The 14,783-nt window shown below is 37.1% G+C and overlaps 1 protein-coding gene across 5 annotated transcripts in view; it reads right to left on the bottom strand.

Moving 5' to 3' along the window:
* slc4a4a (solute carrier family 4 member 4a) overlaps nucleotides 1-14,783 on the bottom strand; it is an 88,231-nt gene that overhangs the window by 40,514 nt on the left and 32,934 nt on the right. For all 5 annotated transcript variants that reach the window (XM_079815055.1, XM_079815051.1, XM_079815054.1 and 2 more), the window contains 2 exons: nucleotides 2,324-2,459; nucleotides 458-618 (listed from right to left, as the gene is read on the bottom strand). In XM_079815055.1, coding sequence (XP_079671181.1) covers nucleotides 458-618; nucleotides 2,324-2,459 — 297 coding nt within the window. The remainder of the gene's footprint in view (nucleotides 1-457; nucleotides 619-2,323; nucleotides 2,460-14,783) is intronic.

Genomic DNA, 14,783 nt, shown 5'->3' with positions numbered 1-14,783 from the left:
CGCGCTACCGCTTCTCTTGAGCTGCGCTACAGCAATTTGTCATGCCACATTAAACAGTGGCAAAATGGTATTTATTTATTTTTAATTTCATAATAAAATGGATGTAATTTGAAATTTGAGACTTTATTTCATATAAAAAGTAACAAAGCACCAAGATTATTGCGGTTTATTGGATTTTATTGGCACGCTACAATGTACCATTCATTCATCAACTGAAAACAGGATAGACTAATCGATTCTTGGGATTTAAGAATCGATATCGGTTCGTAAAAAAAAAGAGAATCGATTAAAATCGAGAAATCAATCATTTTTTACCCAGCCCTAGAAAAGGGATATTTGAGTGCCATAGAGGCTTTAAATTTGTAATCAGAGCATCCAAAACAGCTGAAGTTAGTAGATCATCCTTTGACTAAGCAGGACATTCAAAATCCAAAATGGCTGCAGAAGAAAAGCTTACCAACGACTCCTGGCAGAGTGGAGGCCTCTAGGTCCAGCATGATGGTGCCCTTCTCTATACATGTCCTAAGCTCAAAGAGACTATGTAGGGACAGAGTGGCCACATGTGGTTTACTCCATCGCTCCCCGCCTTTTTCCACCTTCTCTTCAAACTTGATCCACCTTAAAAGAAAAAACAACAAAGTTACTGAAGATCAAATCAAGTCTCACGTGAACAGTTCTGTATGAAATCATGATGATCATTGATTGAAAATTGACATTTTGCAGGATTCTTTGACGAATGGAAAGTTGAAAAGAACAGCATCCAATTTAAAGCATCCTTGCTGAATAATAGTATTAATTAAAATGTACAGACCCCAAACTTCTGAACGTTAGTGTATCTTTGTAAATCCACTAAATACATATTCTTAAATCTAATGTATCAGAGACAAATTCCAGTCTCAGACATCAGACTAGAGTCTAAAACAGCCCTCATATTCAACTCTAATCTTTCCCCCTGTAAAACTTTGTTTATTCAAATTGACGAATCTGCTTTAAAGGCTTAAATATGTAATCTCTAATCCTAAAATACACAAACAGGCTGTAATCGCATCTCTAAAACAATCTCTCAAATAAAATCTTGATTGAAAAAGAAAAGATTAGCAGTAATAATTCCTGTACTCATTTGTAGTGATCTGTTAAATGCCCGCTGTGGCATGTGATAATGGCCACTGATTGGGGACCACCTGGAGTGGTACTCAATTTAACATGAAACTGCCCCTCTCACTGAACGATGAAACCCATTCAAGAGCAGCACATCTTCATAATTGATGAGTACTGCACGCAAGACTCGTCCTTCATCCGAGACCAAGGCTGAATCCGAAATCGCCCCCTATACCCTTAAATAGGGCACTATTCGAGGTGACAGCCATTTGTATGGTTTCCAACAACATAGTGGACTTTATTGAGTGCACTCATTCAATCCCACATTGCACCGCAATAACGAGTGTACAGCTGATGTACACACAACGGCTGTCCATATTCGCTCACTTGTTTTCATACACAACTGTATCAGTGGACTAACGTAGGGAATAGTGATTGAGGGTTTAGGGGGCGATTTCGGATTCAGCCCAAGTTGTCTGCTCAAATGATCTCACGATCACAGGGATTTAAAGCAACAGTGTCTGTAAAATGCTTGAGTGTCAGCTGAAAGCATATACGCAACATTTCTAAATTGCTTCACACCATTCCCCATTCCTTTAGACACTGTCAAGCATTTAAAATGTCTTCAGATACTGGCACCAAGCAGTCATTGGCAATGAGCCAGTACACTTGAATGTTCTTTTGATGAATTGTATGGCGCCTGTGTAACAAGTCTGCAAGAGTAATTAAAAAGGTCTTTATAGCAAACAGAACATAAGTGTACTATTTTTCCCATCTTCCCGTTCAAAAGTTTGAAATCTGAACAACTATGTTTTTGAAAGAAGATTCTTATGTTCACCAAGGTTAACATTGTCAAATACTGCAATTTGCAAAGCTGAATTGTCAGCAGCCATTACTTCACACTTCAGTGTCACGTGATCCTAATATGCTGAATAGAAAGCTGAAAAGAACAGAATTTAAATAAATACAATTAAAAAAATTAAATAACAAAAAACTTATAACCCCCACACCACCCCCCATGTAAAAGAGTACATTTCAGGAGTCCTGTTTGCAAATTTTAAATTAATACATTTTGGCCATGAGATAAAATAGTACTACAAGAAACAAATAAATATTCAGGGAACAAGCTTTTTTCAACACCTAGTACCTGCTAATAATACTGGCTCTAGCTCTGGTCCCTTTTTGAGCCTCATTTAGAGTCCAATCCAAGCCATGAGGCTCTTACCTGGCAGTTTCCTTCCACTCCATCTCCTGGCCATCAACAGACAGTAACTCGTCCAGCTCAGTGAAGAGCTGAGGTGGTGCTGGACTGTCATCGTCCTCTCCCAGCATGAATCGGATGCGCTCAGCAGCAGGTGAAACTGCAACAGGAAAAATACTGCGTGTCATAGGCGAAGGTACAGTCCTGCATATTTCCAGCTTGCCATCATCAGTTATGCCATTAGGCCAGATCTCCAGTTTTTCTCCAAAGGAAGTTGGCTCAGGTGGAGGAGGAATCTTGACAGCAGACAGGTCTGAATCTGGGTCCACATCCTGATTGGACTCCGATTCCATCTTCACCTCCTCTTCAGCCTCACTCTTCTCCACATTATTGTTCTCAGATATGTTCCCCGGGTTATTATCTGATGCATCCATCCTAAAACCCTCTTTAAAAACACTTTTGTTCCCCAGAACACGATCAAAGCTGGTGAGGATGGTCGAGAGAGGGAGGGAGGTCAAAGACACGAGACCCCACGCAGACAAGCAGCACTCAGACCGTCATTAGAGCCCTCAGAGTTGTCTGCTATCCTGTACACCCCACTCTAACACAGTGACACCTAGGTAGTTAAAAGGGGGTCCCGCTTGTCACCCCAGAGCAACAGCCCGCCCATCGGCTGCTCCGGCTGTACCCCCTCGCCATTGGCCCTCCGACTTTGGCACCTTGCCCCGAGCCCCTCATTAACAATTAGGAAATGTTTCACAAACTGTTCATTCTTCACAAGAGGGCCTCACTTTCCTCCTCTCTTGTTTTCTAATTTGAATATTTATTAGTTCTTGTGGAAAAGAGTAAACAGTAATTTTCAATCTAAATAAAGCCAACTTTTCTAACTTGAGTTCATCATTAAAGTCTGGCAGTGATATTTACTGTAAAAGTGAAAATGTGAGTTGTTTCTGATCTAAAACTTGTATTGTAATATATTTTAATTGGTGTAGCCCATTTATTCAAGTCATTTTTTACAACATTTATTTATTTTTAAAAGATATTTATAGATTTTTTTATTTATACAAATGCACAGTAGATGTTACCCCATGAAATGCATATTAAAATGCTCGCTATAAGCTAACAAACGCTAAATATTAGTGAATAAACACAGAATTTGATAAAATTTGCATAATCAAACAAAATATAATCAGACATTTTTAATAATTTTCAGCAATTTGTGTAAGGTGAAAGGTCATGGTGACTATTCTTCATACATTTCCCTATTATTCAATAAATTTTCAGCAATAATTGGTAATCAAGTGACATATTTAGCACTCAGTGTGAATTAACTGTCAAATAGGCATGTTGTATACTGTAATAAAAAGAGAGACTGTCCTCTGATTCATCGTCTATTGCTTATGTCATTGGCTTGAGTTGACATCTTCTAATGTTGATAACATCAACATTAACATCATGGATAAAAAGCTGTTTGAGTAAATGAGTAATCTGACTGTACAGTTCTGCACTAAACAGTCTGATTTCTGACGAAACCTCCAGACTGAATTACAATCCATAAAGCGCTTGTGTTTCTTTGAAAGACTACAGTATCTGATTGGATAGAAGTGCTGGATATAACACTAGCTTTCCAAAGCCGGCATTTTTGTCAACTTTTACTGCTTCTGATATGGTGAAAGACAGGTCAGAGATGTTATCAGCACCTGGAAAAGTGATAACAGAATGAAAAGAAACTCTAAAACTACACTAGCCACAAAACATCAGTAATCGTAACACATAATACCATCATCTATGACACCTTTGTTCATATTGAACACTATCATGTGTTTACAAATCATAACACTGTAACTGAGACTATAAAAATGTGCCAAATAATTTACAGAGATTCTGCCTTGATAGTCTGCCACGAGTTCCTCTTATCTTATATATTTAAAGAATTTAATATACACTTTTATATAACAATTAAAGAAATAAATAAATCAAATCAAATATACACTACTGTTCCAATGTTTGGTGTCAGCTTTTTTTTTAAAGGAAATTAATACTTTTATTCAGCAAGGATGCATTAAGCTAATCAAAAGGGTCAGTGAAGACATTTATTATGTTACAAAAGATTTCTATTTCAAATAAATGCTGTTCTTTTGAACTTTATAGTTGTCAAATAATCCTATAAAAATATCAACGTTTCCATAAAATACATACAAACAAGCAGCACAACTGTTTTCAACATTGATAATAATAAGAAATGTTTCTTGAGCACCAAATCAATATATTAGAATGATTTCAGAAGGATCGTGAGACACTGAAGACAGGAAATGCTAAAATTCCAGCCATCACAGGAATAAATTACATCTTACAATACATTTAAATAGAAAACAGTTTTTTTAAGTTGTAATAATGTTTCTCTAGTTTGATCAAATAAATGCAGCTTTCAGGGTTTCTGCAGGTTTCACCAAGTCAAATTTAAGACTATTTAAGACCTTTTTAAGACCATGATGAATTAAATTTAAGACCTATATCACGCAATAAAAAACTTACAAAGGAAATGCAGAATCACAAAATTACTTGCAAAGCAAAATAATTAATTTATTAGTAAACTTGCACTTCCTCATAGCTCAATCCCACCAGGATTGGAAAAAACTAATTCACAAAAAAAAAAAAAAAAAAAAAAAAGTATATATATATATATATATATATATATATATATATATATATATATATATATATATATATATATATATATATATATATATATATATATATATATATATATATATATATATATATATATATATATTGTGGTCAATATAAATATAATGGTCATTTCCATTTTTTTTTTTTTTCATAATTAGGATGCCACATTTACCATTTTATGTTAGATGCACAATAGTCACACATGACAATAAAAGGTCCAGTGATGTGCTATCTAGCTTTGATAACATGATCGCTTAAAGGGGCTATATGCGTTTTTCTGAAATTTAAACTCGCGACTGACACCTGTGGCCAAAAAACAGAACTGCTCTTATTTTCTGCTCGCTCTCGCAGCGGTGGTGACGTCACATCCGCAGACAGCGCGGGAAAAAACGACCCGCCAGAAAATAGGAAAAATAGGATACAGGCTTATAGGTGCACCCACTGTGAGCGGACAAGGTGTCAGTATGCTCATCAGGAGATGTTTGAGTCATAAATGGTAAAATAAAAAGGCTATTGTTACGTTTATTTTGGGGAAAAAGTTGCATATAGCCCCTTTAAAGTGGGAAATATGACCATAATCTTACAAGTAAACCACATTAATAAGCAATTGCTTAAAATAAGTAAAAAGTTCTCAAAGTAATCAAGTAAAGGGTGTGTATTTGTCTGTATTTAATCGTTCAGGGGCAATAAGCCTAGAAATAGAAGACATTCGCACGAGCGCTCCACAGTCAGTCCGACAACGGTCAGTAATAAACGAAGTTCGTGGTTTATTAAATCTTTTTTAGTCTTTTATTTGGTCATTATGCAAGATGGCAGGTGAGAAAAATTTGTCTTTGCTTTCCCGATTGCGGAACTATAAGAACTGGAGAACTGAAGCTGAAGAATAAAATCAGTTTGATGTGTCTGTGGTACAATCTGAAAGAGACTCGCGCGCCAATAACACGAAAGCTGATTGGCTGCAATACAAGATGCATGGTGGTCTCATTTGTAGTTGTAAAACAGCGAACTATAGTGGACTAGCGAAAGAAAGAACTACAACACCTCGGCCGGAATAAACACACACACACACTTAAGCGCTGCGGGAGCATTTCAATGAGCATTAGAGGTAGCGTTACATGGACATAGGAAAATTAAGACCTGTTTAAAATGATTTAAGACCTAGAACTCAATACTTCAGCGAATTTAAGACTTTTTAAGGCCTAACATTTTTATTTTTAAATTTTAGACTTTTTAAGACTTAACTGTCACCGTCCCACTGGCGGGACACCTGGCACTCTTTTTTTGATCGCCTTTTTTCGTATCATATATTTTAGTAATTATCATAAATTAGGTATCATTCGAAAGCTTACGAACTCAAAATTCATCCTGTGAAAACCGTTTTGAAATTGGATGTTGCGTTACCATGGAAATGGTACTTTAAATTCTTTAAGCAGGCTCCTCCCCTAGTAGAATGTTTCATATTACAACATTTATTTTAACTACTTTATAATCAAAATCTTTTCTAATCTTGACAAAACATTTCGTCGGAAAGGTCTGAGTCTCAAGGTTCCATATTTGGTGACCGTTTTGTGATGGAAGTGACATTTGGACAGAAAATTACAGGAAAATGCATAAAAAAAACAATCAATGGAATTTAAATGACACCCGGTGGCTATTTTTTGTTATTGCGCCTAAACAAAATCTCATGGGAACTTCAATTTTTGTGATATCAACTTCAAATTTGGAACACAACTTGGTTAGAAATATGGCTTTGATTTTATAGTAATTTTTGATTAAAACATTTTTGTAAAATATAAATTTTATATAAAATAAAAAATATTTAGTACAGTATTTTTTATTTACAGTAAATTTAAACTTTCATACGTTCATATTTTTAATTGCTTTTACTTCAGCAATAATCTGCGGAGTGTCTGCTTTAAAACAAGACTAAACTTAGGTCTATATTCCAAAGAATTCTTGAATTACAGCCCTTTAAGTTTGGATAGTGCATTTTCATGTGTATTCTCAAAAAGTGGTGTGACGACCCCGCGGGAACCCTGAGCTTTAGTGAGCATTAGGCTTGCTGCACTGGTTACATCACTTGCCCCCCGCGGCACCACCCCCACCGTCATTTAGATTTTTTATAGTAGTAAAATCATTTAGCTCAGTTAGAGAACAGACACTACAACTAAAAACTGAACATGTCTGCTCAATGCAGCATGAGCCGAACGAGAGTTGCAGCACAGACCAGCAGCAGGAGTCAGATTTCATTTATCACAAGAGTGAGAAGCTGACTGACAAGTCGAAGGCGGAAGATTTGGTTTCAAACTTCAAAGCGAAAAGTAAAAGGGCCTATTTAAGTGAGTTTGTCATTGTAATGATTTATTGTGCTTTTCATTAAAGTCCCTGTAAAGGCAATTCTGATATTTGTTTCTCAACACATTATAAATGTTAAAAATGTATTGCTGAAACACGTTACAAAGACTGTGAACTGTGTAGTACTGAATTGTGGAGTTAGACCGTTGAACAGTTTTTCATCATTGCTGTGTTCAGGATTTTGTGGGTGGGGCTAAAACGGTGGCTCAATGACGCACTGTGCATATGGCTCCTCCCCCAACACTATCATAACTGTCGATGACGCACTGGAGCCACCAAGCCTGGCCTCTGCCCTAACACGATCATAACTAGAGCACATTTGCATCAGTTCGCCCGCTCGATCGCGAGTTACTATCAGTACTGTTAGTTACTACATATCTATAACAAACCAGTTTACAAAACAAAAACGATATCAAGAAGAGGTGATTCATTTTGTGAACATCTTTATGGAGAGCTGAGGATCACCAACACCTGCCTCTGCAGTGACTTTACACCGGATAGTTTTACAAACTTTCATCATAGACAAGACAACTGGGATTCACTGATAACCAGCTGTAGAATGGGGCCGAACCGACTATCTCTCACCCAGGCCTTCATCCTCCCGTCCCGCTGACTGGTGCCGTTGTGAGCAGTACGTGAGTGTTGTGTGCTTACGACAGCTTTCCCACGAGTGGGCGTGGTATCATATATTTGAGAGCAGAGAATGCTTATTCTTTCATTGCTTCTTTCATGCTTATTTTGATAAGCTATTTTATTTACTTATTTACTGATTTTTTTATGATGCAATTTTGGTTGGGTGGTTAATAACACATTTGTCTGTGGTGTGAGAAACTCAGAACACATTTAATTTTGACTTTACAGGGACTTTGAGAATAATAATGAACCCACCATTCAATTGCCGCCCCAGATTGGCACTAATTCTAAAGCTAAAGTAAGATGCGCAACAGCCATTCATAGGGGTGCGTGTCCACTGGTGCATAGCAGAGCAAGCCTTTTCAGTTCATTCCTATGAAAACTCAACTTCTAAACATCCTCACCGCACATCCCTAGTGCGCATAAGAGACTTCTTTCAAAAAAACATTTGTTAAAATGTTACAGACCCTTAACCTTTGAACGGTATATTGATGTATATTGATGTATCAAGAAATTGTAATAAAAAACAAAAAACAAAATAAAATCTCAAAAAGTATACATTTATTGATTATTTGGTCATTTTGATATGTTCAGTTTACAGGAAGTGACTAGGCAGTACTGTTTAACTCATTTGGGCCACTTCGTTGTCCCAACTCTGTTCTCTAAAGTCCACACACAAAGTGACCCTGCGATGCATACAGACAACTCTGCTATGGATACCAAGCACTAAGCCCCAGTGGGGACTCGCTTCATGCTGTTGTTAAGCAGGGCCGGGACAGAAGGAACAAGTGAGGGAGGGAGAGAAAGAGGCATGGGTGAGTTCAGTATGGGAGAGAGCGCAAAGGACAGATAGAAATGAAAATCGCATCGTTCAAACAAAGTTTCTAAGCTTTGGGTTCTCTCGCCAAGAGCTACGACCCACACAAAGGGGACTTTGTCCATGCACCAGGGGCTTATGGGAAAAGCGAGGGGGAAGTATGCCCAGCGACCAAAAAGGGACTTAGCTGAGCTGCCACATCATGCTGGAGAGTCCCAATCTCACTAACAACACTGTGCAACATCCCACATGCAAACAGCAGTATCCCAACCTACATTCCTCTCACTTCATCTGAGAGCAAGTATTCAATGACATTCTTGCACCATGCACAGACCAGAAAAACAATAATTTGCAATGCTCACGGGTTTGTGAATTGTGGTGTTGAGGCAGTTACAAGCTTCCCACATCTGTCTGTAGTAGAATTAATGGCCTTCGGAGCATTGCACGTCCTGTATACTTGCAGTCATAAATTAAACTGGAGGCTTGGCAGCTTGTGGCTATTTAAAAGGGAATCATTCTGAATGCACAATATTTACATCAGAAGTCCTTCTTTCTTATTCTTTTGCTGATGGTGACGGTGCTTTCCAATTGTAAGGCATAAAATACAAGCAGCAGAAGTAGATTTGATAGCACGTTTTCCCCAACGCGGGGTTCATAAATTGATAAAAAGCTAATAATTAATTAAATCAAACGTAACGTAAGAAATAGCGATATTTTCAAATCTTTAGTCAAATCAAAGTCAGTGATTTAATAAGAGAACTACAGGCAGTTTCAGAGTGAAGAGCGGCATGGTGTTCATTTATACGTGCAGCTTATAATACTGTGCGACAGCTCACAGTGAACGCTGCTGCTCTCAAACTTAGTTTAATGTGCATTTGCGATTACAAATAGAGCTTGTTTCACTTTATTTACATTCACAATTGCTGTGAATGCACTGATGTTCAGTGAATTTAAGAGGCCAAATCTAGTCTTTTCAGAATTCCAGAAATTCGCAAGAGGGCGAAAGATTTCCCCACACTCATTTTGCAATGGGTTCAAGTTTGCTACATGAATTTTCAGAATTGACTGTCATAAAGCTGCTTAGTTTGAAAGTGACTTCTGTGTGAGCTTTGCTTCTAAAGAGTAATTCAAGGGACCTGATACCATAGCTTAAATAAATGCATGGTTGCAAGTTAAAAATTCTATTTTAGTGATTTAATTAAACCTTTTAAGTTGCAAACATTATTTGTTGAGTTCTGTTGGCATAATAATGTTTGTTATTGTGTGTAACTTGTGTGTAACTCAATAGTGTGTGTAACTTGAACTTACATTTTTTGCTTTAATTGATTGTTATTTTCTAATTAAGTTGTTGTAACTTAATTACATTTTCTTGATAACTTTGAAACTTGGGTAGTGGATTTCTGGTTCCCAGCATGATTTATAGAACTGGATAAGGAGAATAAATGTTGAAATTAAGTTGACCAGCTAGTGTTTATTGCTGTTATGTTTGCCATGAAAAAGAGTTTCTGTTATGATGAAGTTTTTGTGGTTACCATTGTGTTTAAAAGTAGACGACATGAATGTAATGTAATGTAAATACATTGATTCTATCAGCAATGACTTTGCTAATGCCAGTGATAAGTAATATCTTACTTGTTCATATACATGTTAAATAAATTACATTTAGCCTGTGCTTTGAAAGCTGTGGATCTTCTACAGAAATAGATAAGATTAATTGGTTCCAGGGCAACAATTCAAGTAGTTGGTGCAACTACATTATTTTGAGTAATCAAATTTGTTTATGCTATAAATTAAGTTCCTCTAACTCAATATAGTTTGTTAGTTTAACAATTTCCCTCAAAGTTGTCATAACTTAAAAAATCAATACTAACTGTTGTTTTTAGCAAACATTTTTTAGTGTACACTATTGACAATAGGCAATAGATGTTAACACACCCCTATATAAGAGACAAGTTTCACACCAACGCTTCAGTCTTGGGGTAAACAGTTTGTAAATATTAGCAATAGTAATCTAAAAAAGAGTATGTTGTATATAAGCAATTGCATGCAATATGTTTATAAAATAATTGTAAAAAATATTTTAAAATTTACATGTACATTTTAAACATTTAAACTGTAAACCTGACATACTTTTGCTATTTGTGTGAGCAGATTTACACCTAACTAGTTTACTGGCACAAAAAGGCATGACAAGAGTGTGTATTACGAGGCTGTCTTTTGTATTTTCTCTTAGCAACAAATGCTTGGCGGAAACACCCAACTTGCCACATATCAAGACACAAAGAGGGATTTCAAGTCAACTTCCGATTGGAAAGCACACTCATTGATTTTGGTCCAAGCAGTATAGGGTCAAGGCAACTTAATTTAAAATAAATATTTTAAAAAAGGTTAGAAAAAAATCTGATAGATGAAAGCCCTTAAACTAGCAATACAAAAATCAATACTTTGATTATATTTAATCTAATAGTCCTCAAAACAAAAACATGGGATTTGTGCCAGGGATATTATTATTTGTCCCTACAGTTAGTCTCATAGTCAAAGTTCTTACCGATTATCAAGTAAATTACAACTATACAAAAAAAAACATAGTCTCAACACTTCGGTTTACAATTAATAAATATTTAACTTGGAGCTTTCAGACAAACTTTTATGGCAAAATGACGCGTCAAGTGTGATGTTCCCTCAGATGAAACCATAAGCCTGTAAGAACGAATTCAAATGCTAGCTATAACCCCTGCGTGTTTCACAGCAGTCCAGCAGTGATAAGCACAACAGTCATTAACCACATTTGAGGCGTCACATGCCTGTGATGAGTGGCTCTTGTCTTTTGTTTGAGGCACAAAAGAGTTTTATTCAGAACAGCTATTGTTCTTTCACTTGACTGCCTCCCCTGCCATCTCCTACTGACTTCCTGACAGTAACTGATACCCAACTTCACCAGAGTACAGCTACTACTGTCATCACACCGACTTTCCCACATCACGGAGAACTTCCACATCCTAATGATTCTTTGAATAGCTTTTCAGGAATTTTCATCTACCTTTTCAGATTTAACTTTATTTACATTTTCTAGCACATATTATGTCAGATAAATGTTTATCTTGTTATTCAGTATGCGATTATGCACCTGTCAGTGTCAACAAGGGGAAAGAATCGTCAATGACCTGCTAGTCAGATAAGAAGTATCACATGCAGGACCCTTATGTCTGTTCTTCCTTTCTCATCAGGAAGCGATTAGTTTGAGCCACTTAACACTCTCTGATTACCCTATGTGCCTGTCACATACCTCTAGAGATTTTTACCATGACGTTTTTCACGTTATTTCATTGGATTCTCATGCTAAACATGGCCAAAATGTAAAAAAAAAACAAGTTGGACGTACGACAGAGTATTTCTGTGCCTGAAAGTTTTTTTTCGAGTATGGCCCCAGAATTGCTTGTATGGACACTTCTACCGGATGAGCATGTGCGCACATCAACCAGAGCGAGGGCAAGAGCACTAGGGCTGCAGCTATCGATTCTTTTTGTAATCGATTAATCTAGCACTTAATCGATCGATTAATCGATTAATCAGATAAAAAATTATGTGTTTTTAAACAACCAAAACAAATAATGCATAACGAAAATGAAGAGGAAAAGCTATTTAATTTATTAATATGCACAACAGGTTTCATACTGTAATCTAGCCCTGACATCAAAGTAAATATCTTTTATGTAGATTTCTACACCTGCAGCATTTACCATTAGGCTACTAACAAATAATATATCATTTCTAGGGTGAGCCTATTTGCTATGGTAACCTAGCAACCTGTGTGTGTGTGTGTGTGTGTGAGGCTTCATTGCAGTTTGGTACAGCAGAAATACATACATTTTCAATAGAACGCTGCATTTGGCTTGCATCACTTGCATTGCGGTGCATTTTAGGTGAAGCATCCGTTCGAAAAATCGCGTCACAACATCGCGTCCCGGTGTATACAGTGAATGCTGAAATTATTGTTGCGTGGCTACATAAAAGTCTAAGCATATGTGATGCATTGCCATGATTGGTCTGACTGGCGCGAGAGAGAGGAGGGTGCATGCGTGTGTGTGTGTTACTGATTTTCTACTATTAAAGTTGGAATTTTTCCAACAAATGCAAAAAGTGCATTTCTTTGTGATTTTAAAATACTTGAAGGAAACGGTTCACTTTCAGCTGTTATTGTCTATGGAGCAGATTTATGTTTGTTGTACATCAGATACAGATACATTAACACAGTAGTAGACCTACATTACATTTATTTGAATGCATTAATGAGAGAGTGATTGTGTGTGTGAATTACTCATTCCGTCTCTATTCATTATGAAGCTGTGGTTTGTAATTACTTCAAAGGTATTCAAATGTATGCTATAACGGTTGAGTTGAGTTTCTAAGCTACTTTAGTGACTTTACTTTAGTCACAAAACGGCGTTGACACTGCGTTTCTGCGCAGCTCTCCGCACGCGATCTTCACTCGAAAAGAGGTCTGCCTTCAGGGCGCGCGCTCGTTGTCAAAGACGCAACACGGCTCAACTCTCCGTGTCACAGAAAAAAGCTGAGCACTGAACGGATAAGTTTTCCGTATTGTTGTTTTTGAATAGTGCACAATCGCTTCAATGTTCAAACTGGCAAGGCTTTAAAAGCATTTACTTGACAAACTTTATGACGAAAGTGAAAGCGATCTGGCTTCGGGGCTTGCACGCGCCGTGTGTGTGTGTGTGGCAGCTATAAGAACGGTAATCAACTTACATAAACTGTGTAAAACATGCAGTTACTATAGTGATTCTGGGCATCTAGAATCGAGTTTAATATAGAATTTAGTTTAATATAGAATAAACTAAATTCAAAATGCATCACGCGCTATGGTGTGCTTCCTGAACATTGAACAGCGGTCCATGTGAATCAGATCCCTGCGCGTATAGTGCGCGACATAGGAATTTAACGAGGCTTCGAGGCAGAAATTTTGCCTCGAGGAATTTTTGTAATCGAGTTAATCGAGTAACTCGATGAATCGTTTCAGCCCTAAAGAGCACGCCCATCAACGAGCTTTGTTCAGGTTACGGAAGCCGTCGGCAGCTCTGTCATTTAGTTTTTAGACCACGAAATCAACAAAGTCACTGAAGAAGTGTGTTTCTGGTTGTGAGGGAAAGATTACCTTGTTCAGCTTCCCAAATAACCCAGCGTTAAGGAAACAGTGGATGCAGTTTGTATTTCCGGAGCAGCAACGGGGTGCGTGCACGTGCGCGTGTGCTCATGAATCTTTAGCTCCGCCCACCGCATGCCTGCACGAGCTCGGCTATTTTCGGAAAGAATCGGTACAGCGTATCTGTCTATTATAAATATGATAAAACTAAAGACTCTTCAGAGATATGAAGGATGCAATGCTACTCTACAGGTACTCAATATTAACATGAGACTGGAAGAAACTGTGTGTGTTATGTACCCTTTAAAATTCATAAAAGTGAAATGCTCACACTGTTGAGCCCTGCAAAGCACTCAAAACATGCCACTATGTATCTTCCTTTTAGGAAAAAAAGTTACTTAATAAAACATATAGTTCTGGCCCAGGATGCTTTGGTAAATACAACAGTAAAAAAATTTTTAGACTCACAATTAATTTGTTAATTCACAATTTAGCAACAGTTTGCTACGGTTGGTGTGGCAAGCAGCATGCACGAACACAAAAATAAGATAATAAGACTTTAATATAGATCGCTGGAGAATACAGGAGAATACACATACAGCAATCAACATAAATGCAAAAAACACAGAACAAAGAACTGTGAGAACTCAAGGCTTAGGTTATGTTTACACATCGCTTAGACACAAATAATCTATAATTTCTGTGTCCGATTTTGGATGGACGTTTGATAATACTGCATTATTACTTTGTCTTCTGGATAAATTTCATCTTCACAAAGCCAGAAACATTCACTGTAATCCCAATTTTAGAATGTTCTCCTCTGATATAAA

This window comes from Gobio gobio (genome assembly GCF_949357685.1).
Source record: "Gobio gobio genome assembly, chromosome: 4".
NCBI classification, from domain to species: Eukaryota; Metazoa; Chordata; class Actinopteri; order Cypriniformes; family Gobionidae; genus Gobio; species Gobio gobio.
The sequence above is the reverse complement of the archived record's forward strand: the minus strand, read 5'-3'. Positions and strand labels throughout refer to the sequence as shown.